General features: G+C 40.1%; 2 protein-coding genes across 18 annotated transcripts in view; one reads left to right on the plus strand and one right to left on the minus strand.

Moving 5' to 3' along the window:
• Positions 1-358: 358 nt before the first annotated feature.
• Positions 359-24433, minus strand: LOC116039942 (B-cell scaffold protein with ankyrin repeats). 5 transcript variants are annotated; one of them, XM_031285150.2, is made up of 17 exons: positions 24319-24433; positions 23060-23166; positions 22229-22624; positions 20225-20367; positions 19987-20125; positions 19719-19861; positions 18285-18399; positions 17210-17406; positions 10528-10591; positions 10063-10278; positions 8275-8340; positions 5821-6005; positions 1811-1874; positions 1579-1608; positions 1258-1337; positions 1052-1086; positions 361-984 (listed from the first exon to the last, which is right to left on the minus strand). In XM_031285150.2, the coding sequence occupies exons 2-16, from the start codon at positions 23070-23072 to the stop codon at positions 1054-1056; spliced, it is 1884 nt and encodes a 627-aa protein (XP_031141010.1). In that variant the 5' UTR covers positions 23073-23166; positions 24319-24433; the 3' UTR covers positions 361-984; positions 1052-1053. The 5 variants fall into 5 exon arrangements, with proteins under 5 accessions (XP_031141012.1, XP_031141011.1, XP_031141010.1 ...); XM_031285148.2 differs by having other exon boundaries at positions 363-939; XM_031285149.2 differs by lacking the exon at positions 24319-24433 and adding an exon at positions 23765-23883 and having other exon boundaries at positions 363-939.
• Positions 24434-25614: 1181 nt separating this feature from the next.
• The window catches only part of LOC116039874 (serine/threonine-protein phosphatase 2B catalytic subunit alpha isoform), a 79382-nt gene continuing 78045 nt past the window's right edge, over positions 25615-26951 (plus strand). For 7 of the 13 annotated variants that reach the window (XM_035993623.1, XM_035993620.1, XM_035993624.1 and 4 more), the window contains exon 1: positions 25616-25900. In XM_035993623.1, coding sequence (XP_035849516.1) covers positions 25840-25900 — 61 coding nt within the window. In that variant the 5' untranslated portion in view covers positions 25616-25839. Of the gene's footprint in view, positions 25901-26951 lie in introns of all 13 variants that reach the window. The other 6 variants (XM_035993618.1, XM_035993621.1, XM_035993619.1 and 3 more) reach the window with 2 other exon arrangements.

Genomic DNA, 26951 nt, shown 5'->3' on the forward strand with positions numbered 1-26951 from the left:
ACACACTTGCTGTTACAGCACCCCTTCTGTGGACATTTCTATTCACCCCAGTGAGCTGAGTCATAATAGTCCTTTCATTTTATTTCAATCATACCTAACTAGTAGACTCGATTTGACATGTCTCGGGCTGATGCAAACCAAGACTAAACACGTTTCCTGTTTGTAACCAGACACAGTGAGAAGCACTGCATTGCTGTTCTCATCTGCTGCATGAGTATTTTAACATTCCGTTCACATTCATAAACATGTATGGATACTTTTTGTTTTTTTTGTTTTTTATACCATAGCTTGCCTTTAAGCCATCAGGAGGTCAGCAGGTGCTTCTGGGCTTGCCAGATGTCTTTGGTTGCTTCACACAGTGAGTGTGATGAATATATTTAGTGATACAGCGCCCTCTAGAGGTAAAGATGTAAAGGCTTTTCAGGCCAAGAAATTAATTCCCTTTCCCTGGAACACAGACCCATGGAAAGCTATTACACTTTTTAGATGTTGATTACTTTAATTTTTTCACTGTGTGAAAGATTTATGAATGTATTACAATTTCAGTATTGCCAATAGTGTTCAATGTACAAGAAATAGCTTTAATATGAGTAGTTTACTTTTCAGAATTAACATGGTAGTTGTTGACATAGAAACTTTCATGAGAGACACAAAATGAAGATAAAATGATACTGATTATGTAGATTTTTTTCAAAAGTAGAATTAGACATATTATACATTATATTTGTGATACTTTTTTACTTAAACCAGAATGTGCTTCCATAATATCTTATAATAGGCAATTAAAGCTAGGCAAGCAGTAGGATATACATTTAAAAAATCAGTAATTTCACTTGTTATTACTTTGACATATACAATAAAAATGACAGACTATGTATTCAAACAGATTAAACCGGATATAATTGGTGGAAGAATAGAGTCTTTGTAGACTGATGGTGCCTGTAAATATGGAAAATGTGACACAATTGATGGGCTTGAATAGATCTGAAAAGTAAGTTCAGTAGAAATGATTAATAGAAAACTAGATTAGATTGATTGATTGATGTCTTACCTTCACCGTTTGTCAGCTTTGGAGAAGAAACCTGACTGCAAAACAAGTCAGAGGGATGCTTGTTACAGGTGTGTTTGGCCTTTATGTTCGCTTACTGAAATGTCAACTCCAATAACATATCATGATCAAATATCATGTAAACGTTATATCAACACATATATGCTAACTTCTGCCAAGCTTTCCTTTGTCAAGTAAAGTAAACTCACATGCTGTCCTTTAAATGGCTTGCTGTAAAAATCTGACTCCACTGCTTTGCTTCCTCTTCGACTTTCACTCACTGTAACACCTGGAGGGAAATAATTCAATATGCTCAGCTAAACAGAGATATGCTCAGTAAAAGAAAATAAAAGACTCCCATTTAGTGCAAGTGAAACTCACTTCATCAAAACAGGGCACTGGGGATTTGATTAAATAACACTTCCCAGAGGATTAATTCCCCACCACTGCAACTGGGACTAGAGAAACTACAAAGGCATGCTAACACAGGGTTTCTCTATGCACACTGAGATACGTTTTTAAAGACTCACTTGGCATGTGATGAACGATGTTGATTTTATCTGGGGGGAGAGAAGAGTTTCTAAGTCATTTATAGTACACAGTTTGATACAGTCATTTGTAAGGTGTCTACTCGCTCCAACTTTAACTGCACTGTATACTATTTATTTTAAAGTTGAAATTCCAGGAAAGCTGAGCTCTGTGGAGCCTCTCTGTGATGACAGCAAAGCTTAACCCTCATATCCAGGATGGAGGAATATTTACCATAGACACTGTCATCATCCTCTCTGTTGTTGACGATACTGGCTCTGAGCTGACTCAACTTTTCCTGCAGAGTCAAGATCAGTGCTTGAATATTAGACCGACACACAGAAAATTGCCATTTATTTACAAGTTATGAGATTTCCATAAAGCTGTCTTTCGTTTCCACAAGCTGAGAAAAGGAACAAATCGCATATTTGCTAGCTCAGGCATTAATCTTTTGGTACCTTCATGGAGGTCGGCTGGAAAACTGACTGTCTGCAAATAATGTCTAAAATATGCAGCAACCACAGCAGCATGAAAGAGTGAAGGTAATTCCACCGATGTTTTTGATCAATAGACTCACTCGGTGGTGACAAGTACATTTACTCAAATACTGTACTGATGTACAATTTTGACATACTTGTATTTTAATTGAGTATTTCCTTTCAGAGGGAATATTGTGCATTTTACTCCACTACTTTTGTATAACAGCTATAATAACTTGTTACTTTTCCGATTTCACATGTCAAGTCAAGACAAGTCAATTTATTCATAGAGCACATTTAAAACCAACCTAGGCTGAAGAAGGTGCTGTACAAAGTTATATTATGTTATAAAAACAAAGGAAGACAATAACAATATAGACACAATGGACATCATACAAACAACACACTTCTATACAAATGTCCCTAAACTAAATCATACGCCAAAGAATTAAAATGTGTTTTAAGACGAGACTTAAAGATCTTGGCAGTAGAGGAGGACCTAATATGAATGGGAAGTTTGTTCCAGAGTCTCGGGGCCACAACAGAGAAGGCACAATCACCCTTTGTTTTCATCCGAGACTGTGGAATAGCTAAAAGGAACTGATTAGACGATCTTAGGTTCCTGGAGGAATGATGAAGGGTAAGGAGATTAGCAATATATAAAGCTTTGACAAGGCGTTGGTAGGATACCTGGTGATCTCTCAGTATCTCATAGGACACTTGCAGTTTATCTTTTTTCCATTTCCTCTCTGCTTTTCTACACTTTTGTCTAAGGGCACGAGTCTCACCGTTAAGCCAAGGTTGGGCTTTGACTTTGGGTCGCTTCAGTTTAAAAGGGGCAACAATATCACGAACATCTGTGACAGTGGTATTAAACCGAGTAACTAGCTCATCTGTAGACAGAGAGGCGGAGGTTATCTCTGTAGGACTAGCAAAAGGACAAGCTATGAAAGCATCAGAAAATTGCCTAGCAGTGGACGGGTTCAGTGCTCGGGTGTAGATTAATAAATAAATAAAGTGATGCATTAACAAATCACAGGTTTATGGTCAGATAGACTAGCAACATCCAGCTCGATATTTAAAACAGGAAAACCTAATGATAAAACAAGATTAAGTGTATGACCATGTTTGTGTGTGGGACCAGTTACAGACTGAGTCAGATTGAATGAGTCCACAAGTGTAATAAGCTATTAAGTTGTGTTAAAGATGAAACCAGTGATGTCTGGCTTGTGACGCATGTCTAGTTGGGGCTCCTTGTTGCGTTTTAGATATCTGGACCAAATTGGAATAAACTACCAAAGACATAAAGTAGTGAAAATCTCACCTCTACCATCTACAGCAGTAAAATACCAATACACTGATAAAAGTATGATTAAAAAAAAGATATTAGACTGCTTCTTTTACAAGCATAAAAGCCTCAACCTTTGACACCTTCTTCCCAGCCAAAAGATTTGACTTGTCATACCAATAACCTTAACAATGGAGCAGCTAAATGGAATTCAGCCATCATTCATTTTACTATTCACACCTGTGTTTTTCTTACTGTGATGTTACAAAAGTGTTCCATTAAAAAAAGGCCTATTAGGACAGCTGGAAGCCCAGGACTTAAATGCAAATTCACAAGCACTGTTAAGTTTATTTTTGTACCTTTTTGTGCCATTAGCCATATCTGACTGTTCTAACAACTCCTGTCATTCCCTCCACACCCAGCAGTTGTCCTCAGCTCTTCCCACCATTCCCCAACCACCTGATCGTCCCTTGCCTGCATACCTGTCCCTCATTCCCCTAATTAGCCACTTTGTTTATATACTGGCCTACTTTTAGATTGATCTTGTTTTTAAAGAGCCCCTATTATACTCCTTTTCAGCGTCCTATTTGTACTCTTGGGGTGTACTAGAATACGTTTACCTCTTTGGTGTTCAAAAAACATGCGTTTCTCATACTGCCCATTGCTGCAGCTCATCTGCCTGAAACACTCGGGCTGCGATCGAATAGTCAATTATGCTTCCTCCGTTCCTAACGGAGTGAAATGACCCAGAAGTAGTTAAGTGGCTGCCATGATAAGAGCCGTTTGAATTGTCTAAGTGATAAAGAAAAGGTGCTTTAATGCTTCCTTTATCATCTCCTTTAGCATAGGATACACTGGACCATCCTTTGTGAAAGGACAGGACATAATGCCATCCCACAAGTCCTTGCAGCAGCAAAATTTAAAGCAACGCATCACCATTTGGCTGTTCATAATCAGAATAGTTAAGGTGCGCAGTGGTGCCGGCAGCCATAATCCTGTACACACCGTGCGTACATTGTATTTTCTGTGGGACATTGCAACCCATCATATAATTATGATAATGTACTTTATACCACTGTTTGATTGGTTTAATAAACTGATTAATGCGAGAACTTTACTCTCGTCTCTGACGCATAGCAATTATAGTGAGCATGCATACAGAACTGTGAATGAATGGATCGCTAAATCCAAAGTTACACAACACAATTGTTCGCCCCTCAGTGGCTTTTTTCAATATATGTTTTGTTGAAAGTCACTACAGATATGGCTACATTATTTTGACCATGTGTGAAAGTAGGAATATTATGTGAGAATGCACAGATCAGCTCTGACGGTATCCGAATCAATTACCTTAAATCATCCACCCACACCCAGCCAAATAAATTATTTTCACTCCCCCTATTCAGTCCCTGTAGGCTATTGCTTTTTAAATGATATATTGTATTGATTTATGAGTGCTTTCTTTAAAGATTTACTTAGATGATTAGAGAGGCTGCTTTCAGTAACTGTAAACCTTTCCAAGCACGCAGTAATGTCACTGCAGCTGATAACGTGGGACATTTAAACAGCAAAACTAAAAACAGTAATTATAAACTTGACAGAGAAGGCACAACTCAACTTTTAGCTTCTGGAATAATCAATGAAGTAACGCTGTTGACTGCTGTCCTCGTGCGTAAATGTGCACAGCAACAGCGGACAGCTCTGCTCTGTTTACAGTTTAGAGAATATTGTCCTCATTAATAATGTATTTCTTTCTATATAACATATAATATGTACAATAGATTCGTAGGCCTAATACGTTCTGCTTATCTTAACAATTATTTTAATACAATAATCGGGATTCATGTAGATAAATATGAGTAGGCAGGAAAGTGAGCCTGAGCAACCAAGGTTAAGGAAAAGTGGTTGGTAAAAGACTTAGGAGATCTTTTTTTTTTTACTTTTCGACCGCAGCGCTTGGCTGGCCCCTCTCTGTTGTGATTGGTCACACAGGCCACCATAGGTGCTAAGGCAGCACTTATGGGCAGCACATATGAAAAGCTGGGCTGGCATTCTCAATCAGTGACATCACTAATTGAGGAATTTCAATCAGGAATGTGGACAAGGCGTTGCAGGCAGTTGAGAAAAAGTGCTGTATGTGGGAGATAAAGCTCCATTTGGAGTGAAATGTGTTTGTTTTTTAACTTTATACATGTATTACATACACAAGACAACGACATAACACACTGAAAGACAGGGAAATCCCAAAAACCACAATAGGGGCTCTATAAAGCAGCTAGATGTTTTAATAAATAGCCATTTTCTTTCCTCTAAGGTATATGCTTTCTTGTACCTTCATGCTCTACTTTGAGTAGATTGTTTTGCATCTTGGCATAGCTTGAGCAACAGATGGTTCTAGTTTTATTAGATTTTGGTCCTGCATGCTTTTTTCCTTCCAAGTCCAGTGTGAGTGCGATCACAGTGTGTGATAGTCCTACCTGCTGGACGCCATCCATGCCCTTCTGAACCCGCTGCCAGTCACTGAAGCGCTCCAGGGCCCCGTCCACAGTGAGTGAACCTGCCTTCACCCTCTGCTGGAGCTCAATGAGCTGCTGGAGACCGTTTATCTGGTTTGGCACAAAGGTATCATAGGTGCAAGAGATGCTGTTTTCTCGCCCGTGTGCTGCAATGAACAACAACTCAATAAAAACATCTGAAATAAATCGGACCAAAAAGTGAAGAAAAAACACAGAATAATCACCACACATGTGAGGGCACGTTAACAAGCTGGATTTCATCACCAACGTCATACATTAAACTGTTAATTTCTGTGACGGAAATAAGACAAGACAGGGTATAAAGCCACTCCAGATGGCATTCATAGAGGGGATTGGTTGGTAATGTGATTTTGCTCAGCACATCTGTAATGTCAGTGAGTCATGAAGATGGTAAAGTCATTTTGTGGGTGACTGTGATGATCTTTGGACCTGTCACTCAGTGTCACCAACAGTACAGCAAAGCAGGAAAATGGCTTTGTATCTTCATAGGTGTTCAATAGCAGCAGCAGCTCTTTCACACTATGATTTCATGATCATGGCACCCAAATGTGTTTAAATCCTTCTTTTTTATTGCTTTTGGGTTTGTGCGCCCGTTACTGCCGCAATAACTTATTTCCCCATGGTGATCACTACAATTGTAATTAATTTAACAAAGCACCACAAATGATCTAAGAATGTTAACTACATTAACTACTATTACTTAACTTAACTATTACTATTGTACTATGTGTACTATGTAAACCATTGGCACAGTAACTGTCCTGCTGTTATGAGTTAAAAATTACAATCTGCAGATCCCAAAGTAATAATACAAATTCTGCCCAGAAAGGGGAAATAAAGACAAGAAAATGGAGACAGTGAAAGCAGAAATAAATGACAACTGCCTATTGTAGCTGAAGGGGCCAGAGTGTACCTCACATTTTGTTATTTTTGCTCCAGAATTGATGGCTGCATCTGTCTTTTTGTGAATGATTGATAAAGCCAGACCACCCAGACTAGAGCAGAGTGATAATTAAAGCTTCAGTGCATTAATATGCAGATGGAAACTCTCAAGTCTGAGAAAATAATGGCATCCTGGTGGCCTACCGGTTAAGATTTTTGCAATGTCCCCAGTTTGGTTCTGACTGGGACCTTTTGTTGCATGTCTATTTCCTGTCCGCTTCTCTACTGTATCATCTAAAGGCATTTATTATAAGTCCACTGCCTCTTGCTAGTACCGAGTTGGACTCCCCTTTGCCTTCAGAACTGCCTTAAGTCTTTGTGACATAAATTCAACAAGGTGCTGAAAACATTCCTCTGAGATATGGGTCCATACATGATATGATAGTATCACGCAGTTGCTGCAGATTTATCAGCTGCACATCCATGATGTACATCTCCCGTTCCACCACATCCCAAAGGTGCTCTATTGGATTGAAATCTGGGGACTGTGGAGGCCATTTGAGGACAGTGAACTCCATGTTCAAGACACCAGTTTGAGGTGATTTGAGCTTTGTGACATGTCACATGGCGCATTATCCTGCTGGAAGTAGCCATTAGAAGATGGGTGCACTGTGCTCATTAAGAAAAGGGATGGACATGGTCAACAACAATACTTAACGTAGGCTGTGGCATTTAAATTATGCTCAATTGGTACTGAGGGGCCCAAAGTGTGCCAGGAAAAATGAACTGGTGATACAAGGCAGGATGGATGCATGCTTTTATGTTATTTATGCCAAATTCTGACCCAACCATCTGAATGTTGCAGCAAAATTTGAGAGTCATCAGACCAGGCTACATTTTCCCAGTCTTCTATTGTCCAATTCTGGAGAGCTCGTGTCAGTTGTAGCCTCAGTTTCCTGTTCTTAGCTGACAGGAGTGGCACCTGGCGTGGTCTTCTGCTGCTGCAGCCCATCTGCTTCAAGGTTCAACGTGCTGTGCATTCAGAGATGCTCCTCTGCATAACTTGGTTGTAATGAGTGGTTATTTCAGTTACTGTTGAGGGGTTAGGGTAGTCTTGTATTGCCAGACCTATCTCCACAGCACTGTGTCAGCTCCGCAGTAGGGTCTGGCTGTACTGCCTATCTATTCTGGGATAGGGGAAAAAACACTTTGGCATGTTTGTATTTTTTATTCCTCAGGGATAACACGCTTTATCACAGCACTCTACATCCGTTGAGCCAGACTAGGGTTAGGTTAGATGCTATTGAGCAATTTTGAAGCTATATCCATTCTAGGGACTAAAAGTCGAGATATGTCGGCCTCTGCTACTTTGGTATCGATCATTCTTTTTGTAATCTGTCTCTTGTGAATTCTCCAACTATATGGAAGTGCAATACTAAATGGCTGGAGTGATGTGTGTGACATTAGTTAATCAACCTTTTTTCTAGTGAGATCACATCACCTGACACTCACCTTGTTTAGTGGGAAGTGAATACAGATCAGCGTCGTGCTGTGGTGTCTTCTTCTTCTTCTGGAACACTGTAAACACAGAGGAGTTTACAATAACATTAAATAGCCTATTGCTCTTGCATTTTTACAATTCCTCCACAAGATGGCACCATACCCTAAACTTACAAACAACCTATTGACTGGAAAGCTAAAGATGAATAGCCTGAAGAAACCAACATCCAATTAATGTTTCAGAAAAATCCAATATAATTGAATCTAAATATCTGTAGAATAACAGCTATCCTGGTTGGGTTTGGCAGAGCTTAAATCTGTGTTTCTCTCAGAGAAAGACATATTGTACACATTCAGCTCTGGATTGAATTAAACACCATGAATGATGCTTTTGGTTTGGTAGTGAGGGCTCAGAATGAAAGGCTACACTGTTTAGCTGTCAGAGGCAGTGGAGCTGTGGCTGTGTGACCAACACTGGATTGAAATTCAACATCCACACCCTGCAAGATAATCCCACCTCTGACCATTTCCTCCATGACAGCGTCTCTCTTTTCCACTTCATGTTCAAACACAGCTTGCTCATAATACAAGCCTGGCTTTATGGCTTAACTCAAAATAAAATTGTGAGTGGAGTACAGCTCAGGGGCAGATCCACATGACTGTAGCTTTGCCTTGCTTTACATTTCTATCCATGTAGTTTACATGCATATTAATTCCACTCCATAAGATTGGATTTCATTTACATTATAGCATTTCAGTGTCATTGAGCTCGAGACGCTGCTGCTAACAAAAGAAAACTCCTCATTATTTCCACTTGTGCAGTGGTCTCCAATAACTGGCTCCTCGCCTAATCCTCCACCAAGCCTCATCTCTCCTCTCACATCTTTTACTGCGGCAGTGGGAGTGAGGAGCAAAATGTGATCCTTGTGTGGTTTTGAAGCTCCACTGTCTCAATAGATGGAAACCTCAAAATCCCTCTCCTTTCTCTTGTGCGCTCTGGGGACAAGGACGATGGAAAACATGTGTAATGACTTATTCTGGCTGACTTGGCCTTGGTCTGGCCAAGATTGGTTGCAGATGGCAGCCCGGTGGTTCCCTCTCTGTTAGTGAGGGGATGGTTAGGATGCAGAGAGTTCAGTGGTGCACTCAATTTCTTTTTTTGCTTTGTAGGTCCCATTGGGCAGAGACTTAGCTTACTGGATACAAGCAAGCTCAATAAAAAGCTGCATAATGGAGATGGGCGCCTGTTGCACACTTATAATCATTTGTGTGTGCTTTGAATGCGCAAGTGATGGTTAGCAAAGGACCAGTGTAATATTATCGGTGGGAATAACAATTAATTGTGGATGAATGTGTGCATGTTTGCATTTGCAAGATGAAAAAGAGAAATCACAGCCACTTTAATGATTTAAAAGCCTTAATAATACAGTCATTTTTGAATGTTTCATCTACATGAAATATTCACGCAGCCGAAATTGAACAGTTAGGGACTGTGGGCTCTGGATGCAGGTAAACGGGGCTTTCTCTTTCAGCACTTTTGTGTTTTGCAGTGGAGGGAGCGACCATGTTCGTGTGGTTTATGGGATCAAAACAAACTGCATTGCAAAAAGCATCTCGGCTCTATTCAGCAGCACTCCACTGACAATTGCACATTCCAGGCTTTTCCTCCCTCCCACATGATCTCCCAAACTCCCTTTCAATACTGTGCATAACTGTTGTTTTTACTCCAAATCAGCTCTATCATGTCTGTGCTTTGGAAAAAAAGGGAGTAAAGGATGCAACAAAAGGGTCATAAATTACCTTGGGTGATGTAAGGGGTTCCGCTCTCCATCCCTTGGGTGCTCTCAGGCCGTGGTGTGGGTGCTGGCGGGCGATTGGCAATAACCACTGCTTTTGTTGAGTTCAGGATGGTGTCATATTCATCATTCACCCTCAGTGGTGCATAGATATCCTCCTCCTCCCCCTCTTCATCCCCTCCTCGTTGTTCTGTCTGTTCATGTTTGGTGGAAGGAGTCCCTAGTGCACAAAGTGTTTACTGCACTATTGCCTGAGTGTCATGATGAAGTTCTGCATGTTGCTTTTGCTACCATCATTTCACAGCTAATCGGAAGCATTGCTACATGCTGTGCCCATCAGCAAGGGGAAAATATTCAGTGGTCGGAAATGAACAGCAACCCAGCATAATGATGTGCTGGGAGAAAAAAAACAATTCCATTACCGGCTTTCTTTTGTCCTCCTTCCACTTCCCATCAGTCCTTCACTCACCTGCAGCGCACATCATTTCGTACACACTGGCATCACCATTGTCCTTGCCTGAGTTGAACGTATTCTGCAACAACAGAGCGTGAAGAGATGTGTGTTATGCCCCATTCAAACCACAAAGAAGCAGCTCAATAGAGGCAATTTAGAATTCAAGGGAAGAAATGTTTTATCTGTTATATTGAAACCAGGGGTTTACTATGTAAGAGTGGATTTTTTTCTCAGTATTCATGCATGTTTGACAAATCTTGATACAAAACAGGTTGATTTTTGTATGAATATGAATCTCTCTTTGGCTGGCTCACTACATCCTTCCTGTTGGCTCATTTTCTCACCTGTATCCTCCTTCCAAGGCACAATAATAAAACATAAAAGCAAATATGACTAAGCCTATTTTAAGCTCTGTCACAATATAGGCTCATAGCTTCCTGAAAGCCATGGTTTAATTTTCAGTGTTTGCATGTCAGATGTGACAAAAGATTGAGATTTTTGATTGAGGTTTCTCATCGCATCTGCTAGGACTGCAGAAAGCAGTTTTCCCTCTGACAGCAAAGCTGCTGCAGAGTTGGCCTATTTGCTAATAGCATGCTGAGGGGTATGATCAGGGTAATTATGAAATCAGACAATCTTCCCCTTTCAGTCCAAACATATCATTTAGTTAGCAATTCAAGACCCTTGGCTTGATATCTAGACAGATCCGCAATTAGATTGAGATCAGATTGAGATACGGATATTAATTTACTGCCATAGTTCAGCTTCTGATAGAGATATGAAGAACTGAAGAGTTGCATCATTCATTTGGAAATAACTTACAGTGAAAATCTGCTTCTTAGAGTAGTTATTTTGACAGGGAAGCAAGAAAGGGAAAAGCAACAAAAGAAAATCCTGTTTGACGATGTACATAGATATTTTCTCAAATTTGCACAAACCACTTTGTATTTTAAATCAAAATGTATTTACTATGTATTAAAACAGACGCTGAGCTGTATTGTAGATTTTGCCTTCAAAAAGATTATGGCAACAGCATACTCTATTATAACACTAATGCCTTATGATTATATTTTATTCTTTTATCAGTTTAAAAGATATATTCTGAAATTAATGACAGAAAGCCCAGTCAGTTATATAAATCTTTGCAGAATATATGAGATACAGCTCACTTTGATCACAATATCCTCTATATAACCCGCAATGCTCTGTGTGCAGTTTCCAAGCAACACAGCCACTCATGATGACTCAATTACAATATTACACTGTTCCTAGTAGCCTACTGCAAATTACTTATTGGTTGCCATGAATGCATTACTTAACAGCGCAGGTTCATAACAAGCCTAACAGGTAGAAAGGACGGGTTAATTACCACCGCAGCTTGAACATTGAATTATAATAGTTGGATGCTGTGCTTGAGCACAGTGTGGTATTTTCAGAGGTAATTTCTGGGGAGGGGAATTTATTTACTAACCACGAATGCTAAATCATTTTACAGATGTCTGAAACTACAGGAGCCCCCGGGCATTCCAGACAAATTCAGTTTCACCGCTGCAATCCAAGCAGCAGTGCTTCAGACGAAAACAGCAGGCATGATTTTGTAGAGGGAATACAAATCTTAAAGTGAATCTAGTATAAGATAAGGAGTGTAAATCTGTTTTCAACAGCTGATATGGTCAGTTCACAGGCCGGCTAGCCTCGACTCTTAATGCCAGCATGATGAGTCTCTTCTGACAGTGGTTTCAGGATAATACTGTAGTGTTCGATGCATGGCAGATTGTTTGTTTTGGCCATGAAAGCCCAAATTTGGTGGCCTCTGGCACATTTTAATGGCACTATTCCATCATATACACTGATCTTAATTATTGCATATTTTAATGAGTTTTCCTCACTGATTGTAAATGTGGTGAATTATTGTAAAAGATAATTAGGCTTCTTGTGTGTTTTAGCCCACATAGTTTGTAAATAGCTATATTTCAAAACACGCCTATTCCTGACTGATCAGAACTTTTGTGATAAGAATCATTAGACCAGATTTATTAGCATCTAATATTAGCAACATGTATTGTTTTATATAGGTATAATACAAATGTATCAAAAATAAAAAAATAAATATGCCCCAAACGAGTCCACTGAACAGCAGTGCTCAAAGTACATACTGTACACATGCAGTGGATTGTAGAACTTGAGCCTCAGCATCTATGTCACTAAATCATAATGCCATGCAACATAAGTGTTTTATTATTAACGTGCCCTACAATTTTAAGAAAATTCACCTAACATTACCACTCGTCTTTGGACAGATAGTCTAGCTAGCTGTCTGGATTTACCCTGCAGAGATCTGAGGAGCAGTTAACTATAGTCCTCATAAATCCACCAGAGTTTAGAATGCCAACACAAACAAAGCGGAAGGTGACGGCTATCCGGCCTAAATGAGTGAAATCCGGCAGCATTTCCGTCGGCAACGGAGCAATCCCGGAAGTGGAACGTAGAGGATATAGACTAATGATTGTGTGAATCATGCTCATAATTCTGCAGCAACGGTGGGCACATAGCCTGTGATGGAAGTTTTACGACTCTGTCAAGGGAGAAAGTCTTTGCCTAAATAGCAACCTTTTCTTAAATACGGCTGGTTCTGCGATGTTGGCAATTCTAATCGGATGCACACAGTGCGCAATAGAATCAAATGAGGTGCGTCAATTATCGCTTTCAGTGCATTTGTGCCTTCATCAGCGTGAGAAATAAAAGGTGTGGCGTGTGAGCGTGTGAACATGGTGAATGCGTGAGACTTGAGAGCCCTGTTTCCCAGGATAGAGTGTTACCGAGGCCGACTAATATTTTAGCATCTTAGCATGCTAGCATTTGCTGATTAGCACTGAACACAAAGCACAGCTGAACCACAAATGTCAACCTGGTGGCACAAGAAAAGTCAGAAGATCACTAAAGTCAGTAGGCTTTGGGACCTATTTTAACGATCTAAGCGCATGGCGCAGGTGCATTTAGGGTGTGTACGAATCCACTTTTGCTAGTTTAACAGCGGAAAAAAGGGTCTGTGTGCCAGGCGCATGGTTCAAAAGGGTTGTAGTTTACTATATTAGTGTCTTAATTAATCATAGGTTTGGGCGTAACATGCAATAAACCAATCAGAGTGTCATCTCCCATTCCCTTTAAAAGCCAGGCGTGTTTGTGTAACTTGGCGCATTGCTATTATGATGGCGGATTTGCTGAGCAGGAAGGAGAGATTTTCAGGAGAAGAAACTGATCTGCTTGTGCGTGAAGTGAAAGTGTGCAAGGAGATCATATCATAATACTATTTCACCTTGTAATATTTTTATTTTTAATCTTCTGCATGTTTGTGTGCTGCTACGCGTTCCGGTGTGTGTAACAAGCATAGTGTGTGCGCGCTGTGCACGAGCCTAGGCGCATATTACTAATGCGCTGGACGGGAAATTGACAACTGCGCCAGTCTTAAACTAGCAAAGACACTTGCGTCAGGCTTTGCGCTGCGCCGGGTGCAAGATAGGGCCCAAATCTTCTGGAGAACATTGAAATACCAATCCATCTGACAATTGTTAAGATATTTTAGTCTGGAACAAAGTGGTGGACATCACATTGCCACCACGAAAACATTGCTGAAAATTCCAAATTAACCATTAACCATATTTCAGTAGTCCTGTGATACAGACGTAACATAGACTACTGAGGGATGTTTTTAACTGCGGATGGCCCTATAATTCAAATGACAAACAAATCTCTGGAATTTCCCGTTAATGATTGTGCGGTTACTAACCAAACAAACATAACATGAAAAATAAGACTTTGGCTCTCCTGCATTTGGATAGGAGTTTACTTTACACAAACACGTCATGCAGCACATAAAAACTCTTTGTAGTCTTTGGAGGACCATACATGCAAGCTGTATTTATCGAGCCCTGCTCTGTTCTATCTGTGAGCACATGATGGAATCTTGGTAGGGGCGCAGAGTCCATCTAAATGCCGAGTGCCAAATTTGTGACCCTAAATTAAAATATTAAATAAGGACAATGTGTTTGTGTTAGTAATTGTGATGATCAGGCACAATATTGCAGTCTGAGGACATTACCATGGTAGATAACAGTGGAGCATTTTCTATATTTGTATTCTAGTTATGCTCTCCCTGAATAATTTAGTTTTCCCCTCTGGAGCAGTTCACAGCTAATTAACAAAGAAGTGTGGTGCCAGGGCAGACTAGTGGATCTGACGCAGGCCCTGTGAGTGATTCAGTCTGTGTATGAAGCAGGGGACCCATCCATCTAGGATTTATTGACAGAGTGTTGCTACACTGACGCCCAAATCACTGATGCATCATGGCTTGATTAATTGGAGGTGGGGGAAACACTGCAGATAAGTTAATGAAACCGCAGTGCAAAAAAAGGAGCAAGTACAAAACCCCACCCCACATACTTCCTCTTTTATACTTCTTTTAACGCACCACACAAGCACAATATGCGTATAGTTTTAGCTTTTAATTACCCTCCATGAAAACCGAAAATGTCAGTTGCTTGTGCATGTCGAATCTGTCTGTTATGTTACATGTATAGGCTTGTTGAAGTCCCCATGGGGAGACCTCTGTTTGACTCTACCGCTCCCCTGTCAGCTCAGCCGACTCACTGCAGATTCACAGCGGGCACTTCGACTCACTAGAGCAGTCTAATCAAACCTTTCTCCATCTGCAGTCACTCTCAATTAGCAATGTTGCTAGGGGGATAGATACATTTGCAACAGCTGTTGGAATGTCTAAATTTCCCTCGAGGGGGAATTCTCTATAGGTTGATCCAAGCCATCAAGTTAAAAGTTGTCAGTATTATAAGGGAAGACGGGAGATAAGAGCAGAGCGTTTCATGAATGAAAGAGCATTATGCTACTGGATGCTACAAATTCATGGAACTCAAAAGGGGATTTTAACTGCTGATGCAAGCTTTAAAGTGTGGCCCCAAAACAATGGAGGTTAATGGAATTGCTTGTGCTCACAACATTGAACAATTACATTGAAAAACTTTTTCAAGTTCTGCAATTGAGTGCAATTGCGAGGTACTTATTTCAGAGGTACTTTTAAACTTCTCAACAGCATATAAAGTAGTTAAAAATAGCTCCACATTAACCTCCTAATACATTCAAATGCCGTTTTTATGTTAGCAAGCTATAGCACCTGCAGCCGCTTAGCTTAGCATAAAAAAATGAAACAGGGGGAAACAGTTAGCCTGGTTCTGTCCAAAAATAATAATGTCTACGCTAATTAATTAACATGTTATATACCAGTAACTTTGTGACGTTTCCCCTGGTTGCCTGGCAACCTCACGCTGACAACAAGACTCCAGAAAGTGACTGCACCTGGCGAAGAAATAGTCTGGCCATGGATGTATATTTTACATTTCAGTATTTGAATGAATTAAACAAATGAGATGTAATGTTTTAATTTAAAAGTGAGCTTTAGAGGTGCTGGTAGGTGGATTTCTTTTGCACTTTTTTAAACCATTGTACAGAGCTAGGGTAGCTTTTATGCTCTATTCAAATACAAACAGGCAGGATCTGAGGAACTGTCACTATTCTTTTTTTCCATAAAAAAGGATCCTGTGCATCTGTGATATGTAGTTAAGTATTTGGAAGACACTTTAGAAATGATATGGTGTTTACAGCCTGCCATCTTGGCTAACGTTATACCACTGGGCCGCGACATGTCTTTCTTTTAATGATAATGTCCTCACTGCCTAAGGAAATTAGCATCGGAAAATACATTTCATCGTTGTGTCTCTAGATTTATCAAATAAAGGGATGTGCATGCATGAAAGGGATCTATTAAATTTGTATTGCAGCAAATGTGCTGCTCTTGTGTTACTCTCTACACAATGAAATGGGAGGTTGAGCAGGAAGAGGCTCTTCATATTAACATGGGGAAATGGCAGCCATTATGCAAGAAAATCTCGACATTAGTGGCTGAATTAAGTGGCTGAATGTATGCTGACGACCTGCGCGCTGAGTCATTGTGCATGCATGAACAAACACAGCCTTTCTCGTCTTTGTGGGGCTGTTTCATTAGGAACCTCACTGGCCAAACATATTCAGGATGAGGGGAGGGGGACGTTGACATGAACCCACTATAACTGTGCCCTGAGCTGGATATAAAGACACTAGTTAGTAGAGAGTGAGGTCGCCCTTGACATACAGGTCACTCTCTCCCTGCTTTCCATCTTTCTATCCTCTCTATTCTGTTTATTATTGATCAAGCACTACTTAGTCACTCATAGTCCTAATGCTGTATTGGTGTAAGTAAGAGCATTCCTGAATGCTGCACTGCATCCCCTGGCTGTCAGATCTCAAGAGCCAAGGTGCATTGGGTTGTTTTCCTCAGCTGTCAGCAGGTAACCGAAAACTATGGGATTCCATTGAGGTGACATTGCATCCAGCCAGGTCTGACAAATCAATAGACAAATAATGTCATTGGGTGGATTTAATTAGCTCACAAAGCAATGAACATGACAAGCTGTCATCAGATATTGACATTTTGAGAAAGGTCTTCATTGTATGGATGCTCAATAAAGCTAATACAATATTTTCTAGAATGTTACAAGGACAAATAACAGGATCTGGAGCGGTGAAAATTTTCCAGGGGGGGGGGGGACTCTATTTAAGAGTTGCAAATAGTCAATATGGAAGTAGTTACCAGTGTTTCCTTTAATAAGACGTGAAGCTCTGTATGGCCGTGGCTCTTGGCAATCTGGGTGGGAGTCTGTCCATGGCGGTTGGCGGTGTGCAGTGCTCGCTCAGCGCCTGGACACTGCAGGAGCAGGCTGGAGACGCTCTTGAATCCATACTGGGCAGCAAAGTGGAGGAGCGACGGTGCATCTGCATGGTGAAGCTCTGATGTGGATATTTACCAGTTGAGTCAAAAATGAAAACTGACAGTACTAACAAGTCCAGTTAGGCCTAAAATTTAGCATTTGTACACATTATTTCCTCTTACAGCAACTATTTCACCACTCACCAATCACTTCCTTCGCAGGTGATAACTTGAACCCTGATGTAAGCAATCTAACACAATCAGGAGAGTCGAAGAAAGACGGCTTGGAGGCACTTATTGACCTGTTTGTCATGGAAACATTTCCCTATGCTCTTTTAGCAGAGTTAAAGATCAATCTCAGTAGCTGATGAAGCCATTAATCTCCTGCATAATGAGCCAAGAAATAGTGGAAGGCTTTCTTTTCATGGTGGATTATGTGTATCATGCAACAGGAATGCATTCCAACTGTGAGACTTATGTTCTAACCACATTGTTGCATAATGTTTGCAGGTAAAGGAGTGAATTAAATGGGCAAACTGTTGTGGTAAGGCATTTACATAAATTATGCTATAATGTCTTGTATTTAAAACAACGCATCATTTCAATTAAGCATCATCTGTAACAACATGTAAATGATAATTACTTATTGGTAGATTGCAGTAAGTGTTTCATCATAATTAGGGACTGTATAAGTTATACAGTATAACTACTCTGCTTTGAGTACCTTGTAGCCATTCATACTGCAATAATATATTTTACAGAATTCCTGTCAAGTACAAATAATTTGCGATATAATATACTGTCAGCTATATAGTTTGAAATATTTGATTATGTATCCCTGAACGTCCAGATATAATTTAAAGAAAGTTGTACCAGTTCGAATTTTTCTTTCAGTGTGATTACTCAGCAGATGTTTTTCAATGTAAAGTTCTGAGTAAGCAGTCCTACAGTGCTGTACCTCTTTCAGGTGTGTTTTCACACTGCAGTCCCCGAAATCCTCCTGTGGGCATGCCCTCCAACAACATGGAGGACAACTTCTGATCCAGCTTCTCCACAGAGGACTCCTGAAGAGCCTGACATCCAGAGAGACAGAAACTTCACAAGCAGAACACATTTTAAAATAATGTGTTGAGGCAAGGAAAGTCAGCACAAGCACAATACTTACAGCTTAAAGTTAAATTTGATGAGCAAACCCAAGCAGCACCTAAAGACTGTGGATTTGATGGTGAAATACAGTCTATAACGACGCGCACATGTCCAGCCGTGTCAGTCCAGACTTTTAGTTTGAAACTCTCTTGGCAAATTCTTCTTTTGGCATTGCCCAAGTTTGCCTCATCAGCAAAAGTGACCTAATCAAATCAAGTGTTTGTGGCACAAAACAATCAGCAAGACAAACATCAGCAGAAATACGCTGATTCAATAAATTTTCTGTTTTTCTGCGTCTTTCTAATGGCTTGAAGTGGATCGATTATAAGCAATGTTTTTGGGGCAGCAATTGACTAATTTCTATAACTGAGTTGCATAACAATGAGTCATTAAGTAACAGACGACGTTCAAAGTGCCTCAGACGCTCAGAAGAGTTGCTTTTATTGAGGAAGGAGAGAATAGAACAGCATTCAAATGTGTTTCCTACATTACTAAATCAATGATTGATTTAAGTTATGTATGTAATATATGTACATATATGTATGTGTGTGTAAGAACTTTAAAGTTTGAGGTATGCTCACTGCTTGTTCTATACAAACAATATTCTATTTACTTTTTTTTTTACCGAAAGTAACATTACATGAATAAAGTTTAGAAATATGAATGAACATCTTTATTACGATGTTGCTGTTGAAAAGTTTGGCTGTGTTGCCAGCTAGTCTGCAACTGCAGTAGCTTGAAAAACACTCAATCCTACATTTTCCATAATGCAACTCCATAGCATTTATTTGTTAGTCCCTAGTCTTGGTGATAGGTCTGGCTACACTGCCTATCTATTCTGGATAGGGGAAGAGACGATGAGAGACGATGTCACTATAAACAGATAGCTGCATGTAAATGCAAATTTTTTTTCTTTTTTTTTAAGTTAATAAAAAACTAAATTGTCGTCAGATGATGGCCAATGGGTTCCGAGATTGCATTTCGGCCAATGCATTCCGCCTCTTTTGCTCTTCAAATGGATAGTTACCTGCATGCAGCCAAAGCCCGCTCAAACTTGATTGGTCAATTACTACTCAGACTACAAATGGACTACAGTACAAACGGAAACCAGAATGCTTCCAATACCAAAATCGTGTCCCGTTGCCTACAGAATCTGCATTCATATGCAAACATCTGTTTATAAAGATTAATTAGACCCTCCCTGCCTGGTAAATACTCATTTGAAACAGCCCTTTAATGGCTTTACCTGACACATGAAATCTACAGGGTCTGCTGCCTTTGCCAGAAGGCAGGTTATTTCATCCATGTTGCTGTAGTACTGCAGCTGTGTCTTGATCAATGGCACCCCATTGCTATACACAGTCACTCTTACATATCCTGCTGGAAAATCTGCAATAGAAAACATACAGAAACTGTAAGCAGACAGGGCTAAGAAAGAATATTGGTGACTAAAGATGTTTTCGTAATAAGTAATTTAATCATACATGTATTATTTTGTTATTATTTTTGTTCACCTGGTGCATTGACACATAGGATCCGCTCATTCCAGCAGACAGGCTTCAGTCTCAGCGTCTGATTCTCACCAGTGAACTCCAGCTCAGCGTCGCTGCCAGCCGACTCATTTTTCAAAAGAATGAACACTTCCATAGAGCTCTGCCAAAGAGACAGTACAGTAAACTGCAGTGCAGTACGTGTTAGGGACGCTTTATTAAAAAAAAAAAGAAATGGCTTACTACTAACCAAGTGACTCACCCCGCATGGAACTCTGGAGGGAACGGCCACAATGCTGGATCTGACACTGTGGGCTCCAGTTGACTGCATTTGTTCCACCTTTTGCTCTGATCCTAATAGTTTACGTGTGAAGGGGTTGACATTTGCCGCTGAGGCTAACGCACCTACAACAGATGGGAGATTGAACCTCATACTTAATTATGCACCAGTGATGTCTACAAAATGGGTTTCAGAAACCATAAGCTGTCCAAGGGCATTTTTAGCCATGCTAGCAGCGTGGCTCTAAAAATGGCAATGTTGGTCAGTTGGTCCAAACAGTAATATCTCGCCAACTAAAGGATGTATTGCCAAGAAATTTGACTTTTATGGTCCCAAGAGGATGGATCCTACATACTTTAGTAATCTTTTACTTTAGCATCACCAACAACCGCTTTACAATTGCTATACAATTTGATGCACATATTTATGTCCCTGTCAGGGTAAAGTGAAATCCTTAACTTTTTTTATTGAGCACCATTAACAGGTCAAAAAAATCAGTGGACTAAATACCTGCAAAACTATTGACATTCCCATCAGCCTTTGCTGTACTACTTTGTATATATATATATATAGCAGTTTTCAGATTACATTATGTGCTTACATAATTGCAAAAGGGTTCTCCACTGTTTTCTCCGTTAGCCTTTTATAATTATATCAGATTAGTAAATGATGATGATGAATGGTTGCTGATAATGGGCAATGTAGAAATTGCATTAAAGATCAGCCACCCACTCAGATCAGCTGGTATTCTGTGTGTGTAATGGAGTGGAATGGAAATTTCTAAGTGACCCCAAACTTTTGACCGATAGTGTATATATTGGAGTTACGCAAAGAGAAAATAGAAATATAAAAGATCTTGTCATTTTCATCACTGTTGATTTAACTTCTTTGGCAGTTACCAGAGAAACCAGTCATGGAGTGCACTTTCTTCACCTGTTTACATGGAAACCCTGTCTGTTGCATGTGCTAACAAACAAAAAGCATAATCCTGAATAGGGCAGCCAGGTACTTGTGGGTTAAAATATAACTGTTTGTGGGATCCTGGCCTGAAGCACTTCATTGTATCAGTGCAATGAAGTGATGCAGAGTGCACTTGAATTTGCATGGCTCACGAAGAGTAGTCAGTGGTGGCTGAAGAGGAAAGACTGGCTATTTGCATCAGATGTTCCTCCTGCACACACACCTGTTTAAATACAAGCCCCCCTCCTCCGCTTTATAATTTTATACAAATAGTGCAATTAGGAAACACAGTGAAGGAGGCAGAGGATAATTGGCCGGGCCGATGAGGACTTGCTAGAGATACACACAGTTTCACCAGAGCAGTCTCTGCAACTGGTATTGTTATACTGCACGTCAATCTTTAGCACACACAATTTACGGGGAAAAAAGTCAGTAAACAGGTTTCCAAGCTGCTGCTCAGGCTTTCTCACCGATAATGAGCATTCTTTTCCCCTCGCGTTCATGGCAGGGGAAGGAAGGGCATGCTGAAGAGGGTGATTATGCTCTTATATTAGAGTTTCAGTGGGTGAAATAATAATGTTGGAATCTGCAGCATTCGGATTGGAATAACACTTTTCAGATTAGAATGTATTGAATATAAGTACAACATATTGGCGTTGTGGGGAAACTGAGGAGGGATTTCATAGCTCACTGGTTTCTGAAATCAGGGCAGGGACCTCCAGGATTATTTGTGGGCATCCTAGGAGGTCCCCAATAAATTGTAATAATTATAGAAAATAATTAGATTTTACTATAAATTAATTGATTCTGCAGAAGTTGGTAGAGGTGGAATAATGTGAAAGAAAGAGCATTTATTTTGCACTTTTAACTTGCTTTCTATAGCACAGCCGATACTAAATCATATCTAAAGCCAAAATCCTCTCACATGGTGCTCAAGACAAAATGTTTTCACACACAGGTGGTCAGGGATATTTGGTGGTCAACAGAAACACCAAAATAAAAAGCTTTTAGGACCCAATGCCCTACCTTTTCTCACAATATCTGTCACAGTAGACAGGTACTCATGAGCATCTTGTTCACTGGAGACCTTCAGGCACTCGTCACCGTTCAGGGGCACCAGCTCCAGCAGTGGGGTCAGACTCTCCACCCCACACAGCAGCACCACCACATGAGCTGCAGGACGCAATACACGGGCCAGGAAGAAGCGCCGCTTCTGGCACAGACCCTCCAGCATGCCCTTGGAAAGGATCAGGAGCTTGCAGGTGTAATGGGCCAGCCTGAGGAAGTCGTCCTGCCGGCTGGACACTGCGGCGATGTCATAGCAGCAGATCCCAGCCTCTGAGATTGGACCGGTGAAGACTGAATGCAAATAGGTGGCCCATTGTTCTGCCTCCGATTCATAGATGATTAACAGCTCCTCAGCTGCAAGAAAAAGTATTCACATATTCTAGGAAAGAAACTCCATATTCCTCCTACCTGAACATTGCATCTATGTTGCTTAAGTTATATTTATAGCAAAAGAGTCTCCAAACTTTTCTTCAACTGACCCACATAGATAAATGTACTCTTTGCTGTCACTCTCAGTGTTGCATCTTAAAATGTAACCTACTGTTTGTAGAGGATGCAGTAAAATGGCTTAACTGTAACACAAATCTGGTTGCTGTTGATGCTGCTGTAACATTGCCGTATACAAAACTTTTTTACTACAACATTTTTATATATTGTCCCAAGATATATATTAAATACTAATCAAAATGTTGCTCTGAGCATTGCAAACAATCACAAATCAGCAAGACTCATATTTCAAATCAATAATGTAATGGATAAATAGACTAATAATGCAAAGGGACAGCTTACCTGTCTGGCTCATGGCTACGGTGCTGTTTGTCGGAAGGTCTGACTTCACAGTGACATGGAAAACAGCACTGCTATTGTCAGGAGGAGCTCAGATAAGAGGGTGTTTCCTGCTCCACCAAAATGGACAAAGAAATGAAACAATCTTGTTTTTTTAAAGTGAACATAAAGCTGTGGTCTGGTGAGAAGGAACACGTTTGGATGTGGGGTTTTTCACAAACAAAACTTTACCACAGCACTAGTTCCATGGCAGCCATTCTAAGTAATTTAATCAGCGGACTTAAATGTATTCCATGTGATTTTAATGTGATGGAAAGTTCCCAAAACTGATTCTGTGGTTTGGATATGAAAAGCTTGTCATCCAAGTTTAGCTTTGCTGTCAACATTTTTACTGGTACTGGCACTACCAAACCTGGCATAACATGGGTAGTTATAAATGTGTAGTCATAAAAAGCCAATGTCTCGATAACGTTATTCACTAACGAGGGCGGCACAGTAAGATGACAAAATGGTCACTGTTTGTATAGTTATAATATTTTTCAGTTTTTAAAAGTGTACTTTTGGTGGAGAATTTCTGAGTGATTCCATATTTCCTCATTATATATTTGTATATATCTTTATATAATAAAAAAAACCTACTGTACAGTGGAAGTAGTCTAAACTGAAAAACATAAAAAATAACAAATAATAACAAAAATCATAGCTTACTGTTTTATGATATCCCATTAAAAAGACAGAAAAAATCTGCAAATAATAAACACAAAGGTCGCTGTCAAGCAGATCAGAAAGAAAAAAACTTGAGTCATAGACTTGACCAGAGTTTGATTAGGTTTGCAGAGCCGTGGGTGCAAAGCAGAGCACTAGAACCTAAGGTGTGTTTAAACTAATGATCTGGTGTGAATGTCTCCACTACAGGCAAAGATAAAAAGGCTGTGGGATGTTTTGACCTACTATGCACAAACACACACACACACACACACACACACACACACACACACACACACACACACACACACACACACACACACACAGTCCCTCATTGAGAGAAATGTTAAACTCAGGGCTTCATTAACTGCCTCCTTTTGCCACACAACTGACTCATACCACAACAGTGTCTCACTAATAGCAGTTTGCCTCAATTTATTTCCTTTGAGCAACCGTGGGTTAACTGAAATGCACAACTGTTGCATAAAAATGAGCAGGTGAAAGCTAAGGTGTCCTTCAGACAAATCGCCGGTACCGTGTACCTGATGAGGACTCACCATTTCCCATGCATGCAGATCCCCACTTCCACTCACTCACATTTTCTGTATGCCATACTCTGATCTGAGCACAAAGACAGGACATTCAACTCTCTTCTGGATCGGTAGTGAGTTCAACTGAGCAGGACAAGTCCTCTATAGCACACAACAAAACAATCAAAGCCAGCTACTTTTCCATACCCAGTGACATGGAAACAAATAAAATGGCAGATTAGCCATGACCTCAATAAGCAATGTTATTATCAGTGTAAACAAGCAAGACTGAAGCTGCTAATCTTGTCCTGAGGGTGGCACTACAGGAAAAGTATTTAAGAATCCTAACTAGAAAGATCAGTAGTTCACCAAAACTATCAGGATTCATCCTCTGGGAACTATGAAAATCCACAGCTAATTTTAAAGGAAATGTGGCCTTTAGGTAGAGGTTGAGATATCTTTCTACTTTCTACAGTCCTATCCGCTGATAGGACTGCTATTGTTATGTTGACTAAAAAGTAGATAAAAATGAAAATGATACAGATGATTATATTTTTGAATGGCCCTGATATACAGAACACCCATTTGGTCCAGTAAAAAAAGAAAGAAAAGTTTGTCATGACAAAAATAAAAATAATAAAAAACATATTTACTTTCTTAATTTTCTCAAAATGTTGACTGACTAATTCATAATGTTTAACTTACTATCTTAACTTTAACTTTGTATTTAATGATTTTGACTACCATCTAAATTTGACTCTTCATCTCATAATCTTTTACTTAAAATGTTTGACTTTTTAATCTCAAAATGAGTGACTTACTTTCTCATAAGTTTCCACTGTATATCTCATTAACTGGACTTGGTAAGTCAAGACTATTCAAGTTCATTGGTTTTAGAACATCTCGCCAAACACTGGCACTTACAGAAATGTTGATTAATGTATCTTTGTAAATAAAGAAATTAAATAAAGATTTACCTTTAGCATTTTCTTTTTTATTTGAAACTTGTTATCCATTTCTTCTTCTTTTTTTCTGGTGGGAATAGGCCCATACTGATAATGTATTTCTCAAATACATTCAAATACGGTCCAAATACATTTTCAATAGATAGATAATTTTTTTTTCTGTGCTCAATGTAATATATTATCTGCTTTTGTGAACAAATATTAGGTAAAAAACTATTCATACCAGGCCACATTGACACAGAAACAAAAGTGAATGTACAGGCAGAGTGGCAGCCTGCCACTCTCCACCTATAGAAAGAGTCGCTGTGAGTTGGGGGCGGGTCCTGTGGGTTAGCATGTTTGACTGCACACTGCGCTCAGACAACTTGATACAGAGTAACAGTAAATCAGACAGAGCAGCTCCTACAGCACCAGCAGTGAAATTGTAACCCCGTTGCAAGTATTTTTGGCCGCTGATAGGACCGAGTGAGATCACTGCGGTCTCTTTTCTCGGATAGACTCAAGAGTTGTTCGGCAAGAGCAACGTAGGGACCGTTTTCAGTCTCATTTCTGCTATATATCTCAATATTATATCACACTGGAAATGTCCGAAAACAAGCCGAATGATGAACCGAAGTTATCTACGACGGACAGAGTGGTGAAATGTAAGTGTAATTTTTCATGCCACGCTGAGCGAGACGCTACCACAGCTCTCTCTGTGACCACCAGCAGCACACTTGAAGAATTCTCTTTCGTAGCAGCAGCAGCAGCAGCAGCAGCAGCAGCAAATGTAGACGCAAATTGTTTGCTGGCTATGGAGGAAGAAGGGTGTTAGCCGAGCTATGACAGCAACAGTAAACTAGGAAGTGAGGGTAACTCCAGTTTGTGGACCAGAGCAAGAATATTTCTAGAAATGTGTAACATTCTGCCTGTGAGGCGTGATATAGCCGCTGCCATGTATGTGCACCGTTTTCACAACAGCCAGCAGTGTGCCAGATGCATGATCATTTGATTCATATAGTAGGCTACACAGTGCACAGCTTTACAGTATGCATGCAGATATTGTACAAGCAGTGCATTCAACCCAAGGGCGGTTTTCCCTCATTTTGCATGCATCACCAAACATAGTTTTACCAATGCTTCTTTTCTTTTTCTTTTTTACCATTGCATAATACTGCTTGATGTGTATGTTTTGTAATCTCTCATGAGTGTGTTCATCGTGTGCCTTTAGTGTTCATGCCATATGGGGTGGTTCTTCCTGCCTTCTGTGTTTACAGGTCTGACATTCCACCTTTGCAGTCTACCATAAGAATGCCATAAAGATCATAATCAAGTCGACCTACCCCGGTTTGAACAGGGAATAGGAGCAATGTAGCCTAGCCATGTTTGACTTTTAATGTTGACTCAAAGGCAGCACTCCACTTAAGTTGCAGCATTATTGCCAATTTCTGTTAAAATATGAGTCCTTAATGACATTCTAAGTGAAAATGTCCCATGTTGGAAGATAAACCCAAAGCCTTTGCTCAGAAGTGAGATGACAGAATGTGTTTATTTGTGCTGGTTGGTTGTGATCCAGCACTAGCACAACCATTATCCTCTCCAGCTCCAGTACATCACACCGGGCATGTGCAATGATCACATTGTGCACAATCACAGGAGGGAACCGTTGGGTAATTTTATTCAGGCTTAGCACAGGAATTTCCCCAGTGTGGGATT

The sequence above is a fragment of the Sander lucioperca genome, chromosome 17 (genome assembly GCF_008315115.2).
Source record: "Sander lucioperca isolate FBNREF2018 chromosome 17, SLUC_FBN_1.2, whole genome shotgun sequence".
Taxonomy (NCBI): Eukaryota; Metazoa; Chordata; class Actinopteri; order Perciformes; family Percidae; genus Sander; species Sander lucioperca.

Bases quoted from the DNA above. Each gene is read 5' to 3' on its own strand.
- LOC116039942 (XM_031285150.2), bottom strand. The intron at 17,407-18,284 runs GTACAGCACTGT...TATCCACATCAG, and splicing joins TGAAAACACACCTGAAAGAG to AGCTTCACCATGCAGATGCA. The intron at 1,338-1,578 runs GTGAGTCTTTAA...ATTTCCCTCCAG, and splicing joins CATCGTTCATCACATGCCAA to GTGTTACAGTGAGTGAAAGT.